The 27,278-nt window shown below is 45.1% G+C and overlaps 1 protein-coding gene and 1 pseudogene across 1 annotated transcript; one reads left to right on the top strand and one right to left on the bottom strand.

The window, feature by feature from the left end:
- Positions 1–2,571: 2,571 nt before the first annotated feature.
- LOC111161336 lies at positions 2,572–12,974 on the bottom strand (annotated as a pseudogene).
- Positions 12,975–20,054: 7,080 nt separating this feature from the next.
- Positions 20,055–25,332, top strand: LOC111161346 (electron transfer flavoprotein beta subunit lysine methyltransferase). Its single transcript, XM_022524937.1, has 4 exons — positions 20,055–20,108; positions 20,893–21,333; positions 23,282–23,412; positions 24,340–25,332. The coding sequence occupies exons 2-4, from the start codon at positions 21,008–21,010 to the stop codon at positions 24,681–24,683; spliced, it is 801 nt and encodes a 266-aa protein (XP_022380645.1). The 5' UTR covers positions 20,055–20,108; positions 20,893–21,007; the 3' UTR covers positions 24,684–25,332.
- Positions 25,333–27,278: the final 1,946 nt, after the last annotated feature.

Raw genomic sequence — 27,278 nt, 5'->3', positions numbered from 1 at the left:
ATACATTCCTTTCCTGTGTCACCACCACTCATCTCTCTGCCTTTGGATCTGGAACACTGCGAATAATGTAATGTAGCAAGTCAAATACCAGTTCTTTCCATCCCCAGGGTTCACTGGGCCGCTCTTCTCACTGCAGCTCTGCTGTTGGCTTAGTGACATTTCTGAACTGATTTTGTCAAATCTGTATCCCTTGTCGTGTGTGGCCACGAAAGTGTCTGGCCTGTGAATGTAGTGGTCAACTGTTGACTGGGTGAGTTTTCCTTAAACATCTGGAAACTGCGCTCTTTCTGAAACACACACACGCACACACACACACACACACACACACACACACACAACTTCCAGTCTTTACAGATGGGGAGGAGGCCTCTGGGTGTGTGAATGTCAGGATACACTTTCAGCACCAGCCAGGCCTCTTAGCACTCTGCCTTGGCTTTCACTTTCTACTTGCCAAGTCTGACAATCACCAAAGGGCAGAGCCTAGGGCCTTCTCAGGTCGGCCCTGAGCAGGCACCCAGCCCATGCATGCAGTGTCCCAGGGGCTTGGGAATAAGTCAGAGCTTCCAGGCCTTTCTTCCCTAAAGCTCATGATCACTCAGCCTTTCTTCCACTGATTCTGCTTGGTTTCTATTTGCACCAACTCTTATCCATTGCCCAGCAGCAGAGACTCACATACACCTTTAAATGCTTTGGACATCAAATGTCCTCCAGTAGCCACCTCACTACTGGAAGAGCTGTTGGAAAGCAACAAGTCACAGAGGAATCCAAGGGTCTGGACTTGGTGTCTCCCTCTCCTGAGATGGGGACATCTGTGAGAGGAGCAGGTGGCCAGCTGATGGGGGTCTGCAGGCACCTGACATGGACAGGACACATGGGGTAGGTGAGGCCGAGATCCCCAGGGTATATTCCTGGCATCAGGACTGAACTGGTCTTCAAAGCTGCAGATTGGTTGGGATCATCTTTAGGCTGAGGAGGAAAATGAGGGGAGTAGGGGAGACTGAGGAGGTTCATAAAAGACACATAAAAAATTGTTCAGCATCCCTCAACATGAGGGAAATACAAATCAAAACTATAATGAGATAACACCTTACACCAGTTAGAATGTCTAAAATTAACAAGACAGGAAACAAGTGTTGGCAAGGTTGTGAAGAAAAGGGAAACTTTTTATACCGTTGGTGGGAATGCAAGCTGGTGCAGTCACTCTGGAAAATAGTATGGAGTTTCCTCACGAAGTTGAAACTACAGCTACCCTACAAGTATTTACCCTGATGATAAAGATGTAGTGAAAAGAAGGGTCACCTGCACCCCAATATTCATAGCAGCAATGTCCACAAGAGCCAAATTGTGGAAAGAGCCCAGATGTCCTTCAACGGATGAATGGATAAAGAAGATGTGGTCCATATATACAAGGGAATATTCCTCAGCCATCAGAAAGGATGAATACCCACCATTTGCATCGACATCAATGGAACTGGAGGGGATTACGCTGAGTGAAATAAGTCAAGCAGAGAAAGGCAATAATCATATGGTTTCTCTCATACATGGAACATAAGGGATAGAGCGGAAGACCACAGGGGAAGGGAAGGAAAACTGAATGGGAAGAAATCAGAGAGGGAGACAAACCATGAGAGACTCTGGACTTGGGGAACATGAGGGTTACAGAAGGGAGGGGGATGGGGATATGGGGTATCTGGGTGACAGGTATTAAGGAGGGCATATGTTGTAATGAGCACTGGGTGTTACAGGCAACTAAGGAATCACTGAACACTACATTAAAATCTACTGATGTACTATATGTTGGTTAATGAATTTAAATTTTAAAAATTAAATTAAACTAAAAAATAAAAAATAAAACCAAGGCAGAAACCGCACATAACTCAGAGGGCTCCATGCTTCTGGAGGCTGAGTTAACAACCACAGCCAACACCTCTGGAAGTCAGAGGACTGAAGGTCTGAGAGGTGGCTCGGTGCACCCCTACCCCTGAAGCCCCATAGCCATAGCAAGGTGCAAGGACTGGGAGGGAAGATCTGACCAGAGGCAATCCTGGCTCCATGGCCACTGCAGGACCACTCCCAGCCCCACCAGGCGGTGTCGGTCTAGAACCAGGAAGAAAGTCTTTTCCCTTGATTGTTCTTTTTAAAGATGGTAGCTCAGCATTGACACAGAAATCATCCAACATAAAACTGGAGCCATTCACAGCTGCAAATGACCCAGAAGTTATCAAAATGTAGTGACCACAAAGAGAGGACCTTTTGTCCCCAGGCAGGCCTCCTGTGTGTGGGTGCAGCTGGGGGCCCTGGACATGCCCATGTGGGCAGGGCTGGGCTCCATGGTCTCTCTCGAAGGGACAGAAGTAGGAACCTGCCCTGACAGCTCTGCTCAGGACAGCACTCCCTGATGGAGATGGGCTCCTCATGAGTCCCAGATGTCCCAGTGATTCTTGGGCATGGCCTGAATCTCAGCTTCTTCATGAAGGTAGGGGAGGGCAGCCCAGTCACCATGGGTCCCACAGGTCCTCCTGGGACAACTCTTCATGAGTCCCAGATGTCCTGGTGATTCTTGGGCACAGCTCAAATCTCAGCTTCTACATGAAGGGTGGGAGGGCAGCCCAGCCACCACAGGTCCCACAGGTACTCCAGGGATAGCACCTTGGTGGGCTTGTGGTCCAGCAGGTACCTGTTCAAGTGGCTCTCGTCATGCCACACAACCTCGATCCCACTAGCCAGGTCAACCTCCATCATCTGGTGACAGGCCAAAGTCAGTCAGTGAACCTTTACCACCAATCCCCCAAAAAAGGCTCCCATGTAGTAAACGTCATCCTGGTCCCTGAGGATATGGGCTTGGGACTATGGCCAGCGCTGGTAGCTGAAGTCTTCATGAAACACCCAGTGGAAACTGCGGTGCAGGGTGCCAAAGAGGGGAGAAAGGATCTCCATGCCCACATGGTCACAAAACTTTATGTCCACATCCCCACACACCAGGTTATCCACCTCATGGAGGAAGTGCCACTCACAGAAGAGGCTGACCATGGCCATGCATTGCATGGACACATCTTGCCAGTGTGGGGCACCAGTGACCTTGAGGACCACCACCCTCCAGACCTCCTAGGGGGGCACATGGGCCAAGCAGCCCGCTGGTTGGTGATGATCTAGTAGGTGACCCTCTGTCCCACCATGATGGGCTTCTCTGCCCTCTGCAGGAACAGTTCCAGGAAGATCACCTGTCTACAGGGACAAGGGACAAGGTGGGAGGAGGGTCACTGTCAGAGGCTGGTGGCAGAACCCCAGAGCTGGGGGCCATGGAAGTGTGTACCTTCTTCAAGAGGGTAGGCACTGGGCTGCTTTAAGCTAGAGCCACTCTCTCAGCCTGTCCCAAGCAAGTTTCCTTGTGGGGCCTCCCTACCTTATGCTCTCAGAGATAGGGGCCATCAGCACCCCATTATACAAAGGGGAGCCTGAGGCTTCAGAAGGGGGAAACCAACCCCACAGTCAGCATGCTGGAGCCAGGAACACTCCCCCTATGCCGATCTCCCAGGCAAACCTGTCACTGGCCCCCACAGAGCTGTCTCTACCCCCACAAAGTCCTCCCTTGAAGGCTACTGGGCGTCTTGCTGACAAGGTCCATCAGTCAACCATTGCTATTCCTAGGAGCAGTCACGCTCAAACTCTCCCAGATCAGGAATCAGGTCCAGCCCATGGGCAGGGAAGGGAAAAGAGAACTGCTAGAAGAAGAAGGGGCTTGCTTAGGCCCCAGCCGAGAATCCAAGAGTGTAAGCTTCCAGGTCCAGGTCTACATCTCCCTGGCCCCAAGAAGTTGGAAGTCTTGTCTCTCTGAGGGGACTACCTGTGGGGACAGCAGCTTCCCCATTGTCAGCAAGGGTGGTGAGCCCCTCCAAAACTGATTTTTTTAAGGCTTTATTTATTTATTTGACACAGAGAGAGACATCTAGAGAGGGAAAACAAGCAGGGGGAGTGGGAGAGGGTGATGCATGCTCCCCGCTGAGCAGGGAGCCCAACACATTGGGGTTCAATCCCAGGACCATGGGATCATGACCTGAGCCGAAGGCAGATGCTTAATGAGTGAGCCACCCAAGCACCCTGAGACTGATTTTTTCACACAGGCACTAAGGCTACTTCCCTCTGCCTGCCCCATACCTGGCAGCTTAGTAAATCGCTCACACAGGGAAAGTGGGCACTACATTTAAATAGAAAACAAGGCCACACACACTCAGCAGTTATGAGTCAGGTCACTGGGGCTGGGGTGGGGGGCAAGTCCAGCCAACAGGGGAACAAGCCAGACATGAAGCAGGGGGAGAGAAGAGTGCTCCTGGCAGAGGGCAGGAGAATATAAAGGCATGGAGTCAGGCCCAAGGCACATGGGGATGACCACACATCTGGGAGGCCCACAGGGGTGGGGAGGATATGGCGAGAGAGGTAAGGCTGGAGACGACAGGCAGCTGGGGAGCAGGTCACAGAGAGGCTCAAAGGTTATGTTCTGAAAAGATCACTCTGCCGGTTACCAGAGAAATATGGGCTCTGTACAGCAGAGGACAGGGAGACCCTAACCCTAAGCCCTAACCCTAACCCTAACCCTAATCAAATGTCATGCTCAATAAGACTGACAGCTCTACTCTGAAATCACAAACAAGTCCAACATGCTGACTTTCACTCCTTGCTCAGTATTGAGAGTTCTATCCAGAACAATAAGGCAAGAAATAAGGAATCCATATGTGAAAGGAAACAGTAGAACTAGGTCTATTCAGAGACCAGAGATGGCAACATCTTATATAGAGCACTACCTAAAGAATCAACAGAAAAATATTACAGCCAGTTCCCTAATTCCACAAAGTTACAGGACAAAATATCAATACACAAAAATCTCTCTTATTTGTATACGCTAGCAGTGAATCATCCAAAAAGGAATTTAAGAAAACAATTCCATTTTAGGAAATATCAACATTGACAAAACACTTAGGAATAAATGTAATCCAGGTGTATGTCTTATACACTAAAAATTACAACATATTGCTGAAAGAAAGGGAAACCTAAATAAATCTGAGGACACCCCATGGTGATGAAAAGACATACTATTGATAAGATGGCAATAGTTCACAAAGCAATGTGGAAATTCAATGTGTTCCCAAGAAATCTCACAAAGGCCTTTGGGAAGAAATGAACAAGCTAATCGTAATAGTCATATGGAATTTTAAGGGACCGCAAAATAGCCAAAACCATCTTGAAAAAGAAAATCAAAGGTGAAAGGACATACTTCCAAAGTTCAAATCTTAATACAAAGCAGCAATAAATAAAACATTGTGATACTGTCATAAAAGTATGCATACACCCTGGAACAAATAATATATTATATGTTAATTATTTGAATTTAAATTTACCAAAAAAATTTAAATAAATAAAATAATTTTTTTTAAAATATGCATACAGATCAATGGGATTTAACTGAGATCCCAGAAATAAACCCGTTCATCTATGATCCACTGAATTTTGACAAGGGTGGACAACATTACACTGGGGGGACAGAATAGTCTTTTCAACAAAGGGTGCTAGACAATTAGCTATCCATGTACAGAGGAATAGAACTGGACCCTTACCTCACACCACATATAAACACTAACTCAAAATAAGTTAAAGGCCGAAATGTAAGAGGTAAAATTATAAATTCTAGAAGAAACAAATGGGGATCAATCTTCATAACCTTGGATTTAGCAATGCTTTTAGATCTGACACCAAAACATAAGAAGGGAAGGAAAAAAAAATAGATTAAGTAATATCCTCAAAATTAAAAATCTGTCCTGGTACCTGGGTGGCTCAGTTGGTTAACTGTCTGATTTAATTTTTGGCTCAGATCATGATCTCAGGGTCATGAGACTGAGCATCACATCAGGCTCCACACTGAGTGTGGGGCCTGCTTAAGATTCTCTTTCCTTCTCCCTCTGCCCCTGTCCACTTGCACTCTCTCTCTCACTAAAAAAGAACGTTAAAAAAATGTTAAAAATATTTGTACATCAGAATATATGATCCAGAGAGTGAAAAGACAACCCCTAGAATGGAAGGAAATATTTGTACATTATTTATCTAGTAAGAGTCTGTTACCCAGAATATGTAAAGAGCTTTTACAACTCAACAAAAAGACAACCCCATTTTTAAAATGGACAAAGGGCTTGGATAGATACTTCTCCAGAGAAATCATACAAATGGTGAATAGCACATGAATAGATGTTAAATATCATTAGTCTTTATGGAAATGAAAATTTAAACCATTTTGATATCATTTTAAACAAATAGAATCACTATGATCAAGAAAACAAAAAATAACGAAAGAATGTTGAGAAACTGAAACCCTTAAACTTCGCTTGTGAAAAATGGTGCAGTCTATGTATAAAATAGTTTGTCTTTCACTCAAATACATCAAAGCAAAATTACCATATGTTTCAACAATTGTACTCCTAGATATATAACCCCAAAACTGAAAACACTGGTTCAAACAAACAAACAAAAATGTACAGGAATATTCATAGTAGCAGTGTTCACAACAGGCAAAAACCAGAAACTATGCAAATGTCCATCTGTGGGGAAAAGGATAAACAAAATGAGGTAGATCCATAAATGCCTATCTTGTTCTGCACTATGAAGGAATGAAGTAAAATAATTCATTTGTGGGGGGAAAATATGGTGGTTCTTTTAAATATTAAACACAGAATTCCACTGCAGCCTATATGCCCCCAAATTTTGAAAGTAGGAGTACCCATATTCAGAGCAGCATTTCTCACAACAGACAAAAGGTGGAAGCCATCCAAGTGTCCACTGACAGATGACTAGATAAACAAAATGTGGTTTATACACCATGGAACATGATTCAGCCTTTGAAAATGAAGGGAGTTCTGACATAGGCTACAACACGGGTTGAACCTGGAAGTCATTACACTGAGTGAAATCAGCCAGTCAAGGAAGGACAGATACTGTGTGAACCCACTTAGATGAGGTATCTGGGACACAAAGCTGGATGTGGCTACAGGGGGCTGAGGGGAAAGGACAATGGTGTTTCATGCATAAGGCTTCCTCCGGGAGAATGAGAAAATTCTGGAGAACAATGTACAACTGTGGGAACTCAACTAAGGCCAGAGAATCGTGTATGTGAAATGTTTTAAGGGGTCAATATTCTTATGTTTAGTCACTGTGAAAAAGTGAATGAAGGACTGATGCATGTCACAATGTGGATGGACACTGAAAACAGCCCCAGTGACATAAGCCATATAGAAATAGCACTCAGATTGGAGCCATCTGTGCTCCTTAAGTCCATCAAGGTTATCCAAATAAGGGAAAGTCCTGGAAGAAGTTCCAGAACAAATGAATGGAGAAGATATTTCAGACTGTCAGGCCAGTGATGACACCTGAAGTGGGCCTGTGGTCTGCGTTCAAATGTGGGGACCATCATGATTTCCTCACTTGCGGTTACATGGTGGATCCACTGGACAGTGTCACCATTTGGGGTAAAATGCACCAAAGTAACCTGTGTGAAGTGACAAATGTGGTAAAGAAAATGACAGCTGGGGAGTCTGAGTGTGCAGATAAAGCACATTTGTGCTGCTGTGACAAGTTACTGCAGATTTGAAATCACCGCAGAGTAAATGACTCTTCCAAACATTCACGTTAGCAGCATGTCACAGAAGCAGAGAGGACATCAGACTTTGGGATGGAGGCCAAGCCCTCCCAGATCCAGTTCACCCACCGTGGAGAGGCCACTCACCCTTGGAGGAGGCCACATGTTAGCAAGAGACTCATGGGAGGATTAAATCAGGGGCCCCTGTGTCTTGAGTGCAGTAGAAGCAGTTGGATCTGGAATGCCAATTCTCCACAATGCTCCACCACAACCTGGTTAGAACTGTGAAAAAGCATGAAGGGAAGCCTCGGTAAAGTGGACTGGGGAAGCCAGAAGGGGAGGTTGGAAGGGGGCATCTGGCACCCATTACAGAATTAGAATCCCCCACGGGAGAGACTCATCCCTTCCAGGTCCCACAGGGGAAGCTGGAGGGTTCACCTCCTACAAGAAATCACCATCCCCACAGCTTGGCCGGTGAGAATCCTCCATCACTGCAAACCCCTGCCTTTCTCCAGTGGACCTTCCTTCCAAGCAACCCTCGCAACTTCTTCCTTCTCCATGAAATAATGTTCCTCTCCTTTGTTTCTTGCACTTGACTGTGATGTGACCATAGCTTGCTCATCCCAGATTGCCATTCTCTGCTCTTCCCAAATAAATCCATTTTGGTGGTCAAATAAGTGCAGTTTGAGTTTAAGGTGAACAGAACTAATAAATTCAAGAAACTTATAAGGAACAAAGTCAATATACACAAATCAATTGCATTTCTACGTGCTCTGAAGGAACCATCAGAAAGACACTATGAAGAACAATCTCATTTACTACTGCATCCAAAAGAACAAGATACCTAGGAGTCCCCTGAACCAAGGGTGACAAACCTATCCTCTGACAGCCATGGGACACTGATGACAGACAGGGAGGGAGACACACGGAGACGAGAAGACACTCTGTGCTCAGGGAAGAACCGACACTGGGAAAATACCTGCTCTCCCCAAAGCCCTCTACAGAATCCGTGCTGTCGCTCCTGAACTGCCAGACTCCGGGCCAACCCTGGAGAGGGTGTGAATGCAGGGAGGACCCCACAGGGCCGAGGGAGGGGGAGCAGGAGGACGGAGCCGGGCTTCGGCTCCCTGACTGCAGTCTGTCTGAGGAGCTCCAGGAACCAAATCTGTGGGCACACAAACACAGACACAGGACCCCAGGCTCACATCCAAACCCAGGAAGGGGAGAGCCCACAGCCCCACGCATAGCACTGCAGGAGGCCACGTCACCGCACACAAAACTGCAGAAACCCCAGTGTCTACACAGCACACCCTTCCTCCATGGGGTCCTGAGACCACGCACTCCCTCACCAGTCCCTGCTCAGGTGCCTTTTCTTCATCTTCTCCTCCAGCGGCAGGTCCCGAGGGGGCGGGAGTGCTGTCAGTGTGGACGCGACCCCACGACCTCCACAGGGGGTCCTGTCAGTGTGGATATGGACCCACATCCTCCCCAGCTTGTCCTGTCAGCATGGGAGCGGCCCCACACCCTCCAGAAGTCACCACAATGGGTCCTGAGGAGGCCTGGCTCCTGTCCCAGCTGCGGCTGCACAGGCCAGGCTCAAGGTGTAGAACTGGCAGGGAGGGGTTGGGGGGGGGGTGTCCATCCCTGCGCCCTCTTCAGGAGTGGAGGGCAGTGCAGGACTAGGGGAGCTCACCCTTCAACGGAAGCACCTGCTCCCTCCTGGGGTCCAGCTGAAGCCATTTCATTCTGGAAATTCAAGCTGCATAAAGCTCAATATCCCCCAACCTCTCCAAAAATAGCTAAGGAATAATGAATTGGAAACAATATGGAATGACAACAGTCCCTGATCCAAACAGTGGCACTGAACTGGACCCTGGCTCTGACACAGACCCACACTCTGACCTCTACTAGCTCTCAAGCCTGGCCTTGACCCCAATCCAAAACCCTAACCCTAGCCCCCAACCCAAACAGTGTTCACAAGAATCAAAAGGTAGAAAATGCAAATATCCATCACTGGTGAATGCATAAGCAAAGTGTGCTGAAGGGTTTGAATTTGGGTTCAGGTTCAGGTTTCAGTCAGAGTTCTAGATTAGCTTTGGGTTTAGGGTCAGGGTGAGGATTTAGAGTGAGGGACAAGGGACCAGTTAGAGTTTAGGGCTTTAGGTTTATGATTTAGGGTTTAAGACTCAGGGCTTCTGATAAAGCTCAAGATCCAATTTGGGGTTTGGGTTCATGCTGGGATTTGGGTTCAGGGTTCATGGCTCAGAGTTCCAATTTAGGGTTTGGGTTCATGGTTCAGGGCTTGGGTCCAGGGCTCAGGTTCAGAGTCTAGGCTTCGGGTTCAATTTCAGGTTTGGGATTCAAGGTTCCAGTTTGGACTTTAAGGTCAGGTTAGGTTTCAGCATTAAAGTTAGGAGTTAAGGTTAGGTGTAGGGATGACATATTTTCTTCAGTTGTCATCGTGGACACAAAGTTTCTATCGGAAGTTTCTAAATCTGAGATGTATTTCATCTGGGTATCAGGAGCTGGTTTAGAATTTAAGATCTCAGGGCACCTGGGTGGCTCAGTGGGTTGGGCCTCTGCCTTCGGCTCAGGTCATGGTCTGAGGGTCCTGAGATCAAGCCCCACATCAGGCTCTATGCTCAGTGGGGAGACTGCTTCCCTGTCTCTCTGTCTCCCTTTCTGCCTACTTGTGATCTCTCTCTCTGTCAAATAAATAAATAAAATCTTTTTTTTTTTTTTTTAAGTAGAATTTAAGATCTTAGTAACTCCTTACTAACAGCATTCTGAACTTAGGGTCTCCCAGCCACCCAGAATTTGCTCTTGTCTTGGCCCAAACATACCCTTGGCAGAGAAGGGTGAGCTGCTGCCAAAGATGGGATGATTTCACAATGGTAGAAATTTGAAACTAAGTATTGGAGAAATATTCATGGAAAATGAAACAGGAGACAAATAATTGGTCAACTCCTGATTCTTCCACAATAACAAAGAACAAGTTTCCAATAGAACCTGATAATGTTCCTTAGGAAAGCCTATGATACTCATTACCACTACTGAAAGAGGGCTCCCTCCTCTGCTTTAAACTAAGAATCACAGCAGGATACTTCCTACTTGGTGTCAAAAATAAATTTTATTATTTGGATGTTCCAGTGTACAATTTGTGGGAGCACTGACAACATTTTTCTTTCTCAAATACTCATCAACACATGAGTAAAATGCAGGCAACATTGTAATGCACTGTTCATTGGAATACCAAGTACAAGGAGGGCTCTTAGAAGCAATAATGAAATGTTGAATATGAATGTGATGTTGAATACAAATATGAAACTCAAAAAAAGCACCCTTGATGGACATTCAATGAGGATCCCTAGCCATAAGATCTAACATCTCATCCTATGAAATTCACCCATAAAAATTATCAATAACAATAGCCCACTGACCACCATAACCACCTCACCATTGACCTCTAGGCTTGTAATACACACTCCAACTGCTAGAGACACACTTCTCAGCAGCAGAATGGGACCTGCCCACTTCCAGGAGACCAACTCTTATAGTGAAACCAAAAAATCCCACTCCTTGGAAATCCCAGCCATCAGGACAAAGTCACACAAACCACACCCAGAACTCAATAAAGGACAGGCATCTCGTGAAGCAGATGCTGCAGATCACCATCATTCCCACGAAGTACCATCAAGGACTCCAGGTCTGTCTGCTGCCCGGGATTACACAGGGCACTGCATTTTTCCCATACTCCATTCTTGGAACAAAACCATGAATGGTCCTCATCAGTTCTGTGTGCAGACTCATGGTGAGCCCTGAGAAAGCCAGACACCTTCTTGAGAACACTCAGCCTCTCCAACCTATCCTAGCAGATGGAGTGTGCTGCTCTCTCTGACTTCCATACCAACTAGAGAATACTTGGAACAAGTCTTGCCATATATGCCATATACTCCATCTGCAAAATGGTCAGGTGTGAAACACCACAGATTCCCCGCACCTTCATGAACCTAGATAATCTGGAGAAAGAAGTTGGCCAGAACTATTATCCCCAATCCACCCCCACACACACACACACACCCTTCCCTTATGCCCTCCAGACCAGTTTCCATTCATCTTGTTCATTCTCAGCCATTGTCTCTGCAGAGTAGTACAGTAGTACTAAGGTGCTGGGACTGAGATGCTAGGTGCTAAGCCAGCACACTGGACCCACTTGCTGTCAGAAATTAATATTTGTTTTATTAACAGATGCATCCCAGAAGATCTTGTCACCATGACCATTAGAAAAGTCATTACAACAGAGGTCCTAACAACCTGTGCCAATCTCCATGGCTCCACTCTCTAGCTCCAGGGATTGGCTCATTCATGGACATGTGATCTGGTCTCAGCCAATGAGGTGGGAGGAACCTTGGGTCTCAGCCTGCAGAGCCAAGCATGGGGTGGACCGCCCAGGCCACGGGCTTTTCCATCATGACTGCAGAAGTGGCCTAGACTAGGCCCATACTCCATAACATTGCTGAGGGCTGTCAGACATAACATAACCAGTGCTCCATAACATTGCTGAGGGCTATCAAACTCGTCCTGAAGCCCACACATGCTAGATCCTCTGCTACCTCAGGAGAACCCCAAATGTGCTCATGGTCTTGGCCTGAACAAGATGAGCATCTGTGTGGTATATAACCCACATATACCCGCCAGGCAATGGAGATGAAGTCAGCCAAACAATACCTACATGGGATTCATCCACAGACAAACATTTTATGGGAAGCTCGAGGCCTACAGGGAAAAGGGGTGGGAGGTAAGGGAATTCACCCATAAAAATTATCAATAACAATAGCCCGCTGAGGCCTTAATTGTTGCCCAATCTCACTATCATCTTTTTATCCTTTCACGTGCAGGGGCCGGGGTCAGACAGGATAGATCCCAGTGTACTACTCTGCCACTGGAAAAGAAGAGCCCTCTCCTCCATCATCCATCATGTTGTAAATCTGGGGTGTGAGAAACTACCACCCAGGGACCAAATGGGACCTCCCCCCATATTCTCTCAATCAAGTGTGTCCTGGAACATTAGTTATGGACGGTCTGTGGCTGCTTTCAAGCCACAGTGCAAGAGTGGAGTCATTGTCAGAGACAACACATGGCCTGCAACACCCAACAGAAAATCTTTACAGAAGACTTCCCAGAAAAGTCTGTGCCGATCCCTGGTCTCAAAGATCCTAACATCATCTCACTTCTTCAAGTAGAATGTAGCACCTTCTGGGTAAAATCTAATTTCTTCACCCCCAGAGGCAAGGACTTCCATCCTTTTAACCAGAACTCCATCTCCATCCTCCTCTATGTACACCTTGAACGGCATGTCTACAGATCTGCAGCCCAATGGGAATTCATGTTGTTTCCATGGTAGTGATGCTCAGAAACGGAGATGTAAGTGTAAACTTGTGAGTGTGACCATGTGTTTCTTCTTTGTTAGCCACAGTGTGCAAGGAGAATACAATACAGTAGCATGCTTTCTGTCCCACAGGAACAGCCATGCAATGTGGTTCCATAATGATCTCAGAAGGAATCCACCTTCATAGAACAAACCTCATCCAGGAGGACTCCCAAATCCCTTGTCCTGGACACTATGTTCCACTGAGCCTGGGGGAACACAGAGGGACAGAGACTCCCCCTGCTCATCAGGGTTTTGAAGGACACCTGATGTTCCAGGACAAAAGATTCTGAAACCATTCATCCACTTGTCATCCAGCCAGGCACCTGTGAGAGAGATCTACTCCAAGCACAAAGGACAGACTGAGAGACAACAAATGGCAGCCTTGTGTGACAAGCGCCACAACAGGGAACACTCAGGAGGACTGGGGGTATGCAGGGTTGGCCAGGCCTGGGGGCAGGGAGACGGGGAATGCTCCAGGAGGATGATCACAGCTATGTCACAGCGGGGGATGCTTGGGAGGACTGGGTTTGTGCAGAGTTGGCCAGACTGGAAGGCGGGGTACCAGAAGTGCTCCAGGAGGATGTCACAGTTGTGAGCTTGTGTGGCTACATGTGTCAGTGTGACCAGGCATTGGTCAGACCGAAAATGACAGGACGGGTGAGGGATGGTGTCCCTAAACTGTCTTCTATTTTGGTAATGAGATTTCTTTCAGTAAATTTCATTTAACATGCATCTGTGAGTCCCTAAACCTGATTGTGCAGAACATGAAGTACATAGCTGGCCACGGCTTTCAAGCCTGAGGTGCCAGGGGCAGAGTACACTTGATATTTCTTTTTGTTGCTTTCAGAGTATGATGACTTTTCCTGCTTTCATCTCTGACCCACAGACAGGGAACAAAGGAACACAGATCTACACTTTGAAATGTCAACAGAAATCTGCAAACCCAAGTTCTCCCAGAGCTAAAGGTTCAGGACTAGGGTGACAGAAAGGGGAGGCAGATAGCAAGGTACCAAAAGAACACATCATGTGTATGTGAGCTGGCCCACTTCTCTACCTGTTGGAAGCAAGCCATGCCTGACAGGAGGGAGTCCCACCTGCACCTGGTCCATCCGTTTGCTGCCCTTGAGCAGAGCAGAGGATGTGCTGAGCTGGGTGTGGGTGTCGGCGGGAGATGGCCAGCTGGCCACAGATGGTACCTGCCTAGTAGCTGTAGGACCAGCTCCTGGTCCTCAGCTAAGATGAAGCAATAATTATGTTTGTTTTCCTATTTCCAGGGACAGGTAATGTGCTCAGTGCTTTGGTGACTATATCCTCTCCCATTTTATTTTTGAAAAACACCTTAGGCAGGTAAGATTGACATACAAAAAGCTGTCCATAATTAATGTATGTAACTTGACCCTGATTCTAACCCTAATCTCTAGTTAAGAGATACTCGATGTATAATTCTGCTCATAAATTAGCAGATGGTTTTTAGGAGCTAAGGAATTCAGGGACCAATTTTCTTCTGCCTTATTCTCCCTTGAATCCAGTAAATGGGAACACATTTGGCCATGTGCTCTCTGGAGAGTGGCCACACAGCGGCAACAGTGAGTACACAGTGCCCCAAACCCCACTGCAAAGCCCATTCTTCCTTTTTCCTGTCAAACCTTGTTCATTCAATGTTTACAGATAGTTGTATAGATTATGAAAAGTATGACTTTGCTGAATTTTTTAAAACCAAACTGATTCTTTCAACCTGTTCAGAATAGAAGATGTTTTCTAAAATCTCAGAGTTGGCAAGCAGATGAAGGCCCAGGGGCCTGGGAAAGGGCTATTACTATTGAATCTATTCAGGTCTAGTTAGGAAACAAGGATGACTTCTATTCCACTTCTTTTCAGGAAGAATTTGTGTCAACTAACAGCCCTGAATCCACACAAAATACTGCAGCTCAGAGGAAAACCAAAGGAGAATCAACAGCCTCCAGAAGCAAAGAAAGAGCCACAGCCAGGAAAAAAGAAGACATACCACGAAGGCTCTGCTCAGGCCAACTTGCAGTCTGTAGATCCTCTGGAACCAGAATGCCCCCAAAGCCCCTGGGGGTCATGGGTCAGGCAGAGCGCACACCCTGATGCGGCACTATTGTAACCCATGACAAGTCTCCTGGTCCCTTCCTCCATGAGACACCCCCCCCCCCCCCCCGACGACTCCCGCCCGCTTCAAGGAACTCCCATTCCCCTTTATGACCCCATCGTTCACTTTTCCCATCACTGCCATCATACAGAGTATGTTTAACTACTTACTATTCTGTCATTTAAATGTTTTTTGTCATGTTTGCTGTGAAACGATGCCTTGCATCATCTACCCTGATGTAGAATCCCTCGTCGCATTTCCTGACTTCACTGTGCCCTCACAGTATCATGGGGCTAGTGTCTTGGACAAGGCCCTCACTAAGCCAGCTCAGCTGTTGCAGTGAAGGCCTGATTCAGGCACTGCTATTTGTGTGTAAGTAGGCAGCACAGCCAAAACCTTGGTTTGGGTTCAGAATTGCTCATGGCCTCTCAGCCAAATCAGATGGCCTGGGGGCATACCCTGAAGATACTTGCTAGTCCATTGTTGCCCTGGGGAATTTCCATGGAATAGCCATTGCGTCCAATGAGGGAAATCAACAGGAGCAGGGACGATGGGAGTCAGAACTCCTGAGATAGAATCTATCTTGGAGACTGCCCAGAACTTCCTAGGATTTCATTCCATAGTCTTCAATGAATCAATTAATCTAAAAACATTTTCTCATTTTAGAAATGAGGAGCCTGAAGCTCCAATGAAGGGACTCTCCTAGGTCATATTGGAAATCAGCAAAAGAGCCAGACTGAGATGGGAGGTGGCCTCCGGCATGATCCCCCAGAGTGGCTTTAGCTAGAGCCACAATCACCCATTTATCTTTCCTGGACTCCCTGACTCTCAGGCACTCTTCATGGGGCATATTCCGGGAACAAAGGTCATGTCAGTGCCACAGAAATCTCTGACACTGGTTATAATGAGACTTTGATGTCAATGGAGTCCCAAGCCATAGGCCATCTCAGAGTTTGTCTGCAAAGATATGGCTGGTGGGAAACCCACATGCTGACAGAGGGTAGAGGAAGATGGAAAAAGCTAGGGAAAGAGAGGGTGCTCGTGTAACATCTGGCCCCAGATGACATGGTGGTGTCCAGCAGGGCAAGCCCCCCAAATATCCCCCAGAGCCTTCACAGAACTCACCCACAAGGTTTGAGGCTGAGCTTCAAACATGGGTCATGAGCGCTCCGACTAGCTCAGGGAAGCATGACAGGACATAATAAAGCCACAGCCTTGACAGATGGATATTCATAGAGCAATAGCTTTCTCCAAATACATTCTGATGTGGTTAAAAAAAAAATCACTGATAAAACACGAATATTTTTTATTAAAAAGAAAGTCATTCTTGTTGAATTAATAAATATTTATGGAGTATCTTCTTAGGGCAAATATAATACCACCTGGGAGCTTGCAAAGACTGTGGGATATAATCAATAAAACAAAGATAGGAAGTAATGCAGGCTAAGGGCTACGAGAGCCATTCTATTCAGAGAGGCCCATTAAGGAAGTCTACTGAGAAAATGCTTTTCAGCCAAGACCAGAAAGACAGGGCCCACGAATTCATCTGGGAGAAGAGTCACAGAGGAATTCAATTTTTAATTATATTGACCATAAAACATAATTGTCAAGAAATAATTGTCTTAAGTGCTACTTTGGAACATTTGGTTCTTCTCTGTAACTATTTGGGTTACATGCTAACCTTTGCTCACTGTAAAATACTCTAAGAAAATGTCTTATTTAAGCATGGACATCTTGTATTAAAGGCAAATAAGTTAACCCTAGCAAATCCCTAAACCCTGACCCTAACCCCTGACCCTAAACCATGACCCTAAATCCTGACCTGAAACCTGACCTTAAGCCTAACCCTAACCCAACACACACCTAGAGAGAAGCTAGAAGGGCTAGAAGCCCTCCCAACACAGGGTGCACACACGGCCCCAATTGCCACCAACACCAGCCAATTCTCCAGAGCATTCTGCCCAAATCAGTACCAATTTGGGCAGAATGCTCGTTAGACTTGGGCAGTAACCCCCATCAAAGTCGCTTCCAATGGCAGGAGCCTTCAGGGGAGCCGCCTGGGCCCAGACCGAGGTCCCCAGTGGTGCCCTCGGAAACCCTGTGAGAATGCCTTCTAATCACCAGGTGCACGCCCAGCCCAGATCACCTCAGAATGCTGGCCAGCCCTGCCCTCTACTCAGCCCCCTGGGGATGCCACCTCAGCTCTGGCAGATCGGGCCTGCCATGCCCCTAGGCTCTAATCCTAACGGTATGGTTGCGTTGTGAGGCTTCTGTGCCCAGAGATCTGGCCCCCAAGCCCTCCAAATTGGGGACCCCCGAATCCCACCTTAGGAGTCCACCTGCCACCAGGAGCAAACCAGCCGTTTGGAGCTCCGAGGAACCCTCAGAGCAGGAGAAACCTGCATTCCTCCCAGAGGCCACTCCCACCTTCCCCAGCACCACCTGGCTCCAAACTCAGAGCCTGATGCCCCCTTTGACCCCGGCCCTCCACTCAGTCCCCAGGCGATCCCGCTCAGCCTGATCAGGCCTGCCATGCCCCTCGGCCCTAACCCTAACCCTAGGTTGCGTTTTCAGGCTTCTGTCCTCAGAGGCCTGGCCCCCAAGCCCTCCAGATTGGGGAACCCAGAGCCATACCCCAGGATTCCACCTGGCACCCAGGAGGAAACTGTGCTGTTTGGAGCTGGCCGGGCGTTGTGTAGCGATTCTGGCCGTGCACCCACCTGGTGTCTGGAGGGCCTTATCTCTAGGTGCGTCTTTCACCAGTCTGGGACTACTGCCGGACCCACGCTGAGGGGAGCTCCCCTGGGGCAGAGTCCAGGAAGGAGATGGGGCTGGGCATCAGGCTCTGGGTTAGTGGGCAGCAGTGGGTGCTGAAGGTGGGGGTGGCCTTGGGGGTCCATGCAGGTTTCTCCAGCTCTGAGGGTTTTGCACAGCTCCAAAAGGCACGGTTTCCTCCTGGGTGGCAGGCAGAGTCCTGGGGTGTGGCTCAGGCATCCCCAAATTGGAGGGCTTGGGAGCCAGGCCTCCGGAGGGAAGCTTTTTAACCTGAAGAATATAAATAGAGTATGTGGTCCAGAAGAAATCTATTTCCATGGATAATTACAGCATAATATGAACTAGGTGTGATAGGGAGGAATTCAGCAGTCTGTTGTTAAAATTCTCTCCCGGTCCTCTTGTTTCTGTGCAGCCCAGTAAACATTAATACCTTTTCATCTTCTGTGCATTACTTTCCTTCCCTTTTAAGTCCCAAACTCCCTTCTCCTTAGTTCAGGGTGACATGTAAACCTTTTATTTTTCTATTTTTGCATCTCTCCTACACCTGGCCTTTTTCCCACAGTTCCAAGATCCAATTTGGTTTTCTTCTGTTGATGTGTTTCATGTCAATTTAATTCTAAGAGCAGCTGGAAGAAGCTTTGAAGGATGGAGGAAGGGAAGAGAAACATTCTTCCTCTCCAACTAGTGACTGGCAAAAGCAGACGCTCCACAGTTTGGATCTCGCAGAAATCAGAGTTTGATGGTCCCTTGCTTCCAGAGCGAGGTCAGGCGCCGCCTCTCCTAAAGGCCCTGCCCCTTTAAGAAAAGTAGGAAAAGGCCGAGGGAGGCTGCTGGGGAAGGAGGGCGGGGTGCGCGGTCCACGCTCGGCACCCGGAGTCGCGCGCAGCTTGTCTGCTTGGTGGGATCTCCGCGCACCAGGTAAGATTCTGAAGAATGCCAGGAAAGACGTACAAAGGCGAGCGCTTCGCTGGGCCACTGTTATAGGCCAGCCTGGTAAGGACAAAAGGACGACTGTGCCTGCCCCTTTAAGACCGAGTTCCGTTCTCCTCGGAGGGAAATAATGTCGTCAGGAACACTTTGGGAAACTTACCCTTTTTAACCCCTCTTCTTTCCTTAACAATTAATAACAGGTACATAGTGTCCCCCGCATAGTCACGTGCACAAAGAATTCTCCATTGGTGCTGGGGTGGAAGGGGGTGTAGACGACCTGAGGTTCCAAACCAAAATCGCCTCCTGTTTGCCGGGCTGTGTTTACAAGCCTCGGCTCCTGCGATTCAAGGGCTGACCCGACGCTTCCTAACAGAATTAGTCCAGAGAGAAGAGGCGGTTAGAGACCCTGGGATCCGGAGGGCACGATGGGGCGATGACACCCAGTGCAGGTCTATCCTGAGCTCGTACACAAGTGGCGTGGCAGGAGTTTTAGCCAGCCCTGTGTTCTGATAATTTAATTGATCGCTTTTGTTTACAAGTGGGGGTTTATGTGTGAAGCCCTGGATTATCTTGAGAAACTGGAAGATCTAGCAGCGTGTTCTTTTACCGGGAAGCAGTTTGCTGGCCCCTTTGCACTGCTCAGAAACAGTCTCCAGGTCGCCACAGCCCCTCTGTTATAACCAGCGGCGCCACTCAGGGTCACCAGTCCGGCCCCTTGGTAGGCGTTTGAGTTTGGGGCGCCTACTGTAAATATTTGGGCAGATGGGTACAGGACTATTTAAAACATTTATGCAGAACAGTTCAGAGGTCCCAAATAACTGGGCATGTAGTTTGTGTTTAAACTGCTGTTTCTTATTCTTTCTTATTCTTATCAAGGCATTTTTCTATTGGAGTAAGCCTTTTCGGCCGAGGCTTGGTAAAATTGAGTCATCGGAGGTAGTTACAGGAGGATATTTGCGAGTTGATATTCTTTTATGACAGTTAAGTCCATAAAGTTTTAAAGAAAAAATCTGAATTTTGATTACATTGATGTTTTATGCTACAACAGCCGTTATATAAATAGAGTGTACTCAGTATAATTTGTATATCTTTGTCCACAATTATAGTTTGGTAACCTCCACAACTCTTGGCAAGACTTCATAAAGCCAAGAACCATGTTTGCCCTGGTAACAGCTCTACCTCACCGTTAGAATCTAAGCATCCCAAAGATGGAGACTTACTTTGCTCACAGTGCCTGCTTAAAAGTAAGTGATTTATTGAATGTGTTAAAGAACTTTATTTTGTGTGTGTGTGAAAGAACTTTAAACCTTATTTTATGTAACTGGCATGTTCCAGAGGTTTTCTCTCAAAATCAAATGCTTGTATGTTTATTGTTCTAAATTATTAAAAGGTCTTTGTTGTGAAAATACTTCCTTTAAAATTTTTTTAAAAAAATTTATTTATTTACTTATTTATTTGACAGAGATCACAAGTAGACAGAGAGGCAGGCAGAGAGAGAGAGAGAGAGAGAGGAAGGGAAGCAGGCTCCCTGCTGAGCAGAAAGCCCAGATGCGGGGCTCAATCCCAGGACCCTGGGATCATGACCTGAGCTGAAGGCAGAGGCTTTAACCCACTGAGCCACCCAGGCACCCCAGAATACTTCCTTTTAGAAGGTTCGATTTGGGGGCACCTGGGTGGCTCAGTGGGTTAAGCTGCTGCATTCGGCTCAGGTCATCATCTTGGGGTCCTGGGATTGAGTCCTGCATCGGGCTCTCAGCTCAGCAGGGAGCCTGCTTCCCTCTCCCTCTCTCTCTGCCTGCCTCTCTGCCTACTTGTGATCTCTGTCTGTGAAATAAATAAATAAAATCTTTTAAAAAAAAAAAAAAGGTTGGATTTTCCTAAGTTGATGCACCAATATTTCCTTCTGAAATGGACTTGCACTTGTGAATCATCTGCTACAGAGCTTATACTGTAATATTTTCTTCCTATGTAATGGGATTTGGAAGTGTCAGTGAACCTTGGAATTTTCAGTATTATTTCTGTTTTTAGAGATCCACAGATTCCAGTTGAGATTACTGTAGCAGCCAGACCCTTCCTTCCTCAGGAGGAGCAGCAGTTCTTATCAACAGCCACGTTGACAGAACCTGTGTTTTGGAAAAGGACGATGGCTTCGAGACTAGTTTGGAGAGCATTTGCACCATTTCATATGAACCACTGTGGTGTCTTTCTGAAAGCTGTGAGAAGCAATGGTCTTTCCTTGTTTCCCTGGGGCCATTCCCCTTGGAGAGGAACTGGAAGCTTTTTGGACCCCGAGATGAAAGCTTTCCTGGAAGAGAACACCGAAGTCACCAGCAGTGGCAGCCTCACCCCTGAAATCCAGTTGCGGCTTTTGACGCCCAGATGCAAGTTCTGGTGGCAAAAAGCTGACCTGTGGCCCTACAGCGAGCCTTACTGGGCAATCTACTGGCCAGGAGGCCAGGCACTGTCTAGGTATTTCCCTATCTGAAATGGGAAGCTTTAAGGCCCAATCAGATCCCGTTTTCTTCAGATTCTCTTTTCAGCCCCTTCCAACTCTGCATTCTCTTTGCTCCTCACAAAAACAAAACCAAACAAACAAACAAACAAAAAAAAACAACAGTGAAACCCCCAAATTCTTATTTTCTTAATTTGGAGCAATTTAAGCATACTCCAGGCTTATCAATGTATTTCCCCAAATATAGTTCTCTCTCTAAGAGAAACCCTAGGATCAGCTGTCAAGACCCTAGATACTATGAATGATCTGGAAATTTCACACTATTCTCTGGTTCATGGTTCATAAAGTATGGCCAGTGCAGTTTCTTAAAGCCCCAGTCCTTCAGCTCTCCTAGTTTAATCTCATAAATGTTGCTCCTCGAGCCTCACACTCCATCCCTCCCTAGAGGCTCACTTCTTTCAATTACCCAAAAAACAAGAGATCTGGGTGAGTGGGCCCCACAAGGATTCCCTCTTCTCTAGTGACTTAGTGACATCTCAGTTGAACTCTGGACTTGAATCTGCATTTTCTTTTTTTTTTTCAAGTAAGCTCTATGCCAATCGTGGGGCTTGAATTCACAACCCGGAGACCAAGAGTTGCATGCTGTACAAACTGAGCCAGCCAGGTGTGCCCTGAATCTGCATTGTTAAGGTCTCCTCTTCCACCCACCCCTCAGCCCCCACACTGCAGAAATGTTCTTTCGGACATTCTCTCATACATCACACTATGCTTTTTATTAAAACACAACTGCTGAGACAAAGGCAAGAGCATTTAGCATTTCAGTCTGGCTTTTGCTCTTAGATTGTTTAATGATTAAACTTGCTTATACCTTTAGCCTATTGACCTCTGAAATTAAATGGATAAGCACTTATCATTTGCAGGAGTGGGATGACCTAACAGAATTAATGTTGTATATAGTTTAAATGCAAAATAAATAAATGCATATGTAGAGCTGTTTAGAGAATCCTGATGATTGGAAAGCTTTCTAGGTGTTATCAAACAATTCTGATTTTCTGGTTGCTGCCAAATTTTCAAGCTATGTTCACTTACATCATACCTTGAAAATATTGACATTTTCAGTGACGTCTATTAAAGTGATTGTTTGCCAACTTCAAATAAAAATACAATCAAATTCCTTAACAGACTGAATCAGAGGTCACAAGTTGGTACACCCACAGATGTGTTTTGTTTGGCCTTTACTTGTAAACTTAAAATGAAAAATCAGTTGCTAACATTTAAAACTTGGGAAGTTTAAAAAAAATAAGAAATAAAAATAAACTTGGGAAATTTCATGTAAAAAGGTCTGATCTTGAAAAAACAGGTATCTGATTAACACAGGATTTCTACATGGCAGCAGTGAGCTAAAAATGGGTAGCAGCTTTCCATTTAGACAGCCATGTACACCCCTACTTTGCCATAATCCCTGATATTCTTCATTTTTCAGTAGTAAGGTCAAGTGTTGGTTGATATATATTATTTCAGGGTTTCTCATCCATCTTCAGTGTTTGATAACTGTTTAGCCTCAGTCCAAATTGATTGAACTGGACTTTGTACCTACCAGAGAGGTCATTATAACTCAACATAAGCTATAGGTAAAACCACTCTATGATGGACAATCAGTTTTAAATTTTAAATTTTGAATCTAGTTTACTGAATCCTTATTATAGCAGTATTTTGTCGGTCTATATTGTAGGTGCTTGACTGTTTCAGGATCATAATAAGTGCTCAGTATTTTAAAAAGACATTTTTGGGGGGATTGCCTGGTTGGCTCAGTCATTAGAGCTTGTGACTTTTGATCTCAGGGTCATGAGTTCAACCCCTATGTTGGGCATAGAGCTTAAAAAAGAAAGAAAAGATTTTCTTTTTTTAATACCTCCTGCTGACCTTCTATCTCAGATAGTGTTCTTTGCTTTCTTTCCAAATTAGGTATCTTTTGGATAATCCTGATGTTGTTAGAGGAAAGTCTGTGTTAGATCTTGGGAGTGGATGTGGAGCTTCAGCTATTGCTGCCAAGATGAGTGGGGCATCAAGGATCTTGGCCAACGACATAGACCCTAGTAAGGATCTCATATTTAAAAATATTTAAAGCTCATCTTTATTTTCTTCCAGTATAAATATGTATGGATGCCTCAACATGATAGCTTATTTCCGTGCATATTTTGTCATCAGATACTGTGAACTTATGTTCAGTGGGACATAATCTGTGAAGATCCTGTGGGTCCTGAATTGAAGTGCATATTTCTTAAGAGGATTTGTATTTATATCTGTCGGATAGCCCAAAGTGTACCAAGCTGGGAGCACTTACTGTTAATTTCTGGGCAAGGGATTTCCTGAAATATGTAGGTTGTATATATTTGACCCAAAACCCAAGTGAAGATAGGCCTTGTGTTTTGAGGGTGATTTTATTCCATTAAAACCCAAGTTGAGACAAGTCAGTTTTAATTTTATCTGATTTTCTTTTAGTTTTCAATTTTACTGAGGATCTGGTGGAGAGGGGTCGAGGAAGAGGGAGAGAGAGAATCTTAAGCAGGCTCCACGCCCAGCATGTGAGCCTAGTGCAGGGCTTGATCTCACAACTCTGAGATCATGACCTGAGCTGAAATCAAGAGTCAGACGCTTAATGGACTGAGCCATCCCGGTGCCCCAAGATCCTTATTTTATACAGGGGACTCAGGTTGCTCAAGTCCAAGACCTGTTTCCCTGGACAGCTATAATAAACCAAACCTCTTGGTTATTAGATCAGTAAATATTCCTTGAAACCTCCACATTTCTAGGTGTTTTGTACTGTTTGTTTTGTTTTTAGGATATCCACTCATATATTTGAAAATTGCAGTAAATAGTTTATGTTGGTAGATGTTCTTTACCTAAAAAACAACTTTCAATAAAAGGGAAAAAATATTGTTAGATTTTCTAAATTACTTAAATTAATCAATAGGGGATTAAAACTGCCTAGCATAAACCAATTCATTATGTGCTTTTTAAAGTTGCAGGAATGGCTATCATACTGAATTGTGAGTTGAACCAACTGAACCCTTTTCCCATTTTAACCAAAAACATTTTGGATTTGGAACAAGAAAAGTGGGACCTTGTTGTGCTTGGAGATATGTTTTATGATGAAGACCTTGCAGACAGTCTTCATCAATGGCTGAAGAATTGCTTTTGGACCCACAGAACTCGAGTACTGATTGGTGACCCTGGACGACCCCAGTTTAGTGGACATAGCATTCAACATCAACTGCACAAAGTGGTAGAATATTCACTTCCAGAGCCTACCAGGAGGGAAAACAATGGGTTGACAACAAGCACAGTATGGGATTTTCAGCCTTGAGTTGTCTAAGTGCTTCCAAGTGAATATAACTATGTTTGGGTTTAACGCTAAAAGACCCTCCAGTTTAAAGCATGTATATCTTGTTTCCAAAATACTAAGTCATAAGTTTTGTCAGCCTTTGTCATGTAACTCATTCTGCATTATGCCAAATATGCAAATCTCTACCTGACAGTTTTCTACTTTTACTGCTATAGGAATAGAATTCTAGAAGGCAGTACCAAAATGGTAGCAACATGTAACTTAAGTAGTAGAGAAGAATGAGAAAGAAAATGAAAAAGCGAAGTCTGTTTCTGTAGTTGAGAAAACTATATGATGGATCTTCAAATTAGACCCAATACAAAATAGAGAAGAGTACTATATTTCAAAAACAATGACCTGTAAAGATCAGAGCTGCATTTAGTGTGCTACAGAGTATGTGGGCTTTGGAGTCAGGCAACTCTGTCACTTTCTAGTTGGGACTTTAGGCCAGTTAAGCTCTCTGAACTTTAATTTCTTCATCTATAAAACTGTAACAAACTTAAGAAACCTCACTTCAAGGCTATTTTATTAAATGAAAGAATAAAGTGCCTCATACAGTACTTGGTACACAATAGGACCTCAACTGACAGTCGTGGATAAAAATAAAGATTTTAAAATTAAATAAATAAATAAATAAATAAAATAAAGATTTTAGAATTTCCTAGTGATACCATGACACTTTTTGATGCTTCTTTATGGTTCACTAAGGTTAGCTAGAAATTGGTTATGCTACCACTACATGGTCTAGGTTGTCAGGATCTTATATATCAATAAAAACCCTATGACATAAATGAGAATGTGAAGAAGAATATGTATAGCATACCACTATTTATAGAGGAACATATGAAAAGATGTATGTATGTACCCACATATGTGTGTATATATATATATATACATATATATATATAATACAATACACATTTGTTTGCAACATACATAGCATATCCCTGAAAAGATAAATAAGTAATTGCTAACTGTGGTTGTCTTCTGGGAGGATACCAGATACCTGGGAGACTGGGGTGGGAGGTCTCCGGGTTTTACCTTTGGGTCTTATGATTCTGTACTATAGATTTTTTATTCTCTAATTTAAAACTAAACACCAGCATTATATATGTTACAAGTGAAATATAAAATGCAGCCTTTCTAATGTGCTTTCTTATGTTTTCAAACACTGCTTTGGAGTTGTTCATAACATGTGCATTATATACAAACTTTCTAATAACGCGTGCATACCATTGGGATTATGGTACCAGGGAGATGTGATCAGAGTTATAGTCATACAGTGGGAATGTGGAGAAAGCAGTTAAGGGCAAGTTGTTGCTTAGATAGGAAAATGGGATAATTCGATGGGAGTTTGGGAGCCCAGCTCTGGAGGATTTGGAAATTGTTGAACTTGGAAGTCAGAGTTTATTTCAGCCCAGTGAAACAACTTTTGTGCATCTAATTTCCATTGGTATGTTGGGTCTTAAATGTGATCAACCTAAATTTTGATTCAGACTTGGTTAAAATTAATAGAAATTAAAGGTTACAATGGCATCAGATGATATTTGAGAGGAAAAAGTTTTGTTGACAATATCTTTTGAAAATTCAGAGTGCTCTCCTGGTTATTGCACTTCCCAGCAAGATAAGAGTAAATTATACTCTGGAGCACTGTGGAAGTCAACTTGATGAGACAAAGAGAAGATTTACGTTTAAGTCTAAATATCTACAAACCCTGTTTTTGTTATCCTCTTTTGGTGATTTATTAGGAGGGTACAAGGTCTTTGATCTGATATCCAAATGTTACTTAAGATATTTTATTTTATTTTATTTTATTTTATTTTTTTATTTTATTTTGTTTTGTTTTGTTTTTAAAAAGATTTTATTTATTTATTTGACAGGGAGAGACACAGAGAGAGAGGGGGAACACAAGCAAGGGGAGTGGGAGAGGGAGAAGCAGATTTCCCACTGAGCAGGGAGCCCGATGCAGGCCTTGATCCCAGGACCCTGGGGATCTTGACCTGAGCTGAAGGCAGCTGATTAACGACTGAGCCACCCAGGTGCCTGTTACTTAAGATATTTTAAAATCTACCCTGTATATAATGATGAGCCTTGAATGACTTCATAGTGATGGGATAGAGACTCCCGGGGCCCTAGCCCCTGCCCCCCACCTACTCCCCATTGCTCCTGCTGGGGCAGAAGAAAAGACCAAATGGCCATCCCATTTTGTTAAGATAACAACTCATTGCTTTGCTGAGGCAGAAGAAAAAGACCAGAGGCGGGTCCTGTTTGATTAAGAAAAAAAGAAACAAGTCCCCAGGGGTGATTTAGCATTCTCCTGAGATGCCTCCGCATAGATTATACTTCCGCTTGAAGGGGCCATTTGGCCTTGAGAGACTGTGAAAACGTCCTGTTGCCATCCCCCATCACCTGTAACCATAAAAAGTCACTCCTAACCCTATTGGGTGCTCAGCCTTTGGGAAATGATCCCGCTGGGCCTGCCCGCTATAATAAAGCTAAGTCTTCCTGCTTTGCTGCGTGCTGCTTGAGTTTCCTCGGCTGCTTCAGATTTTCCACAACAATAGTTTAACAAAGAGG

Source organism: Enhydra lutris, unplaced genomic scaffold (assembly GCF_002288905.1).
Source record: "Enhydra lutris kenyoni isolate GAN:26980312 unplaced genomic scaffold, ASM228890v2 scaffoldscaffold84, whole genome shotgun sequence".
In the NCBI taxonomy this organism is placed as follows: domain Eukaryota; kingdom Metazoa; phylum Chordata; class Mammalia; order Carnivora; family Mustelidae; genus Enhydra; species Enhydra lutris.
The sequence above is the reverse complement of the archived record's forward strand: the minus strand, read 5'-3'. Positions and strand labels throughout refer to the sequence as shown.

What these genes read in the sequence shown, in the direction of transcription:
- LOC111161346 (XM_022524937.1), top strand. Translation starts at nt 21,008, where the DNA reads ATGGCTTCGAGACTAGTTTGGAGAGCATTTGCACCATTTCATATGAAC. An exon ending in GGAGGCCAGGCACTGTCTAG is followed by an intron (nt 21,334 to 23,281) that starts GTATTTCCCTAT and finishes TTTCCAAATTAG; the next exon opens with GTATCTTTTGGATAATCCTG. An exon ending in GGCCAACGACATAGACCCTA is followed by an intron (nt 23,413 to 24,339) that starts GTAAGGATCTCA and finishes TGCTTTTTAAAG; the next exon opens with TTGCAGGAATGGCTATCATA.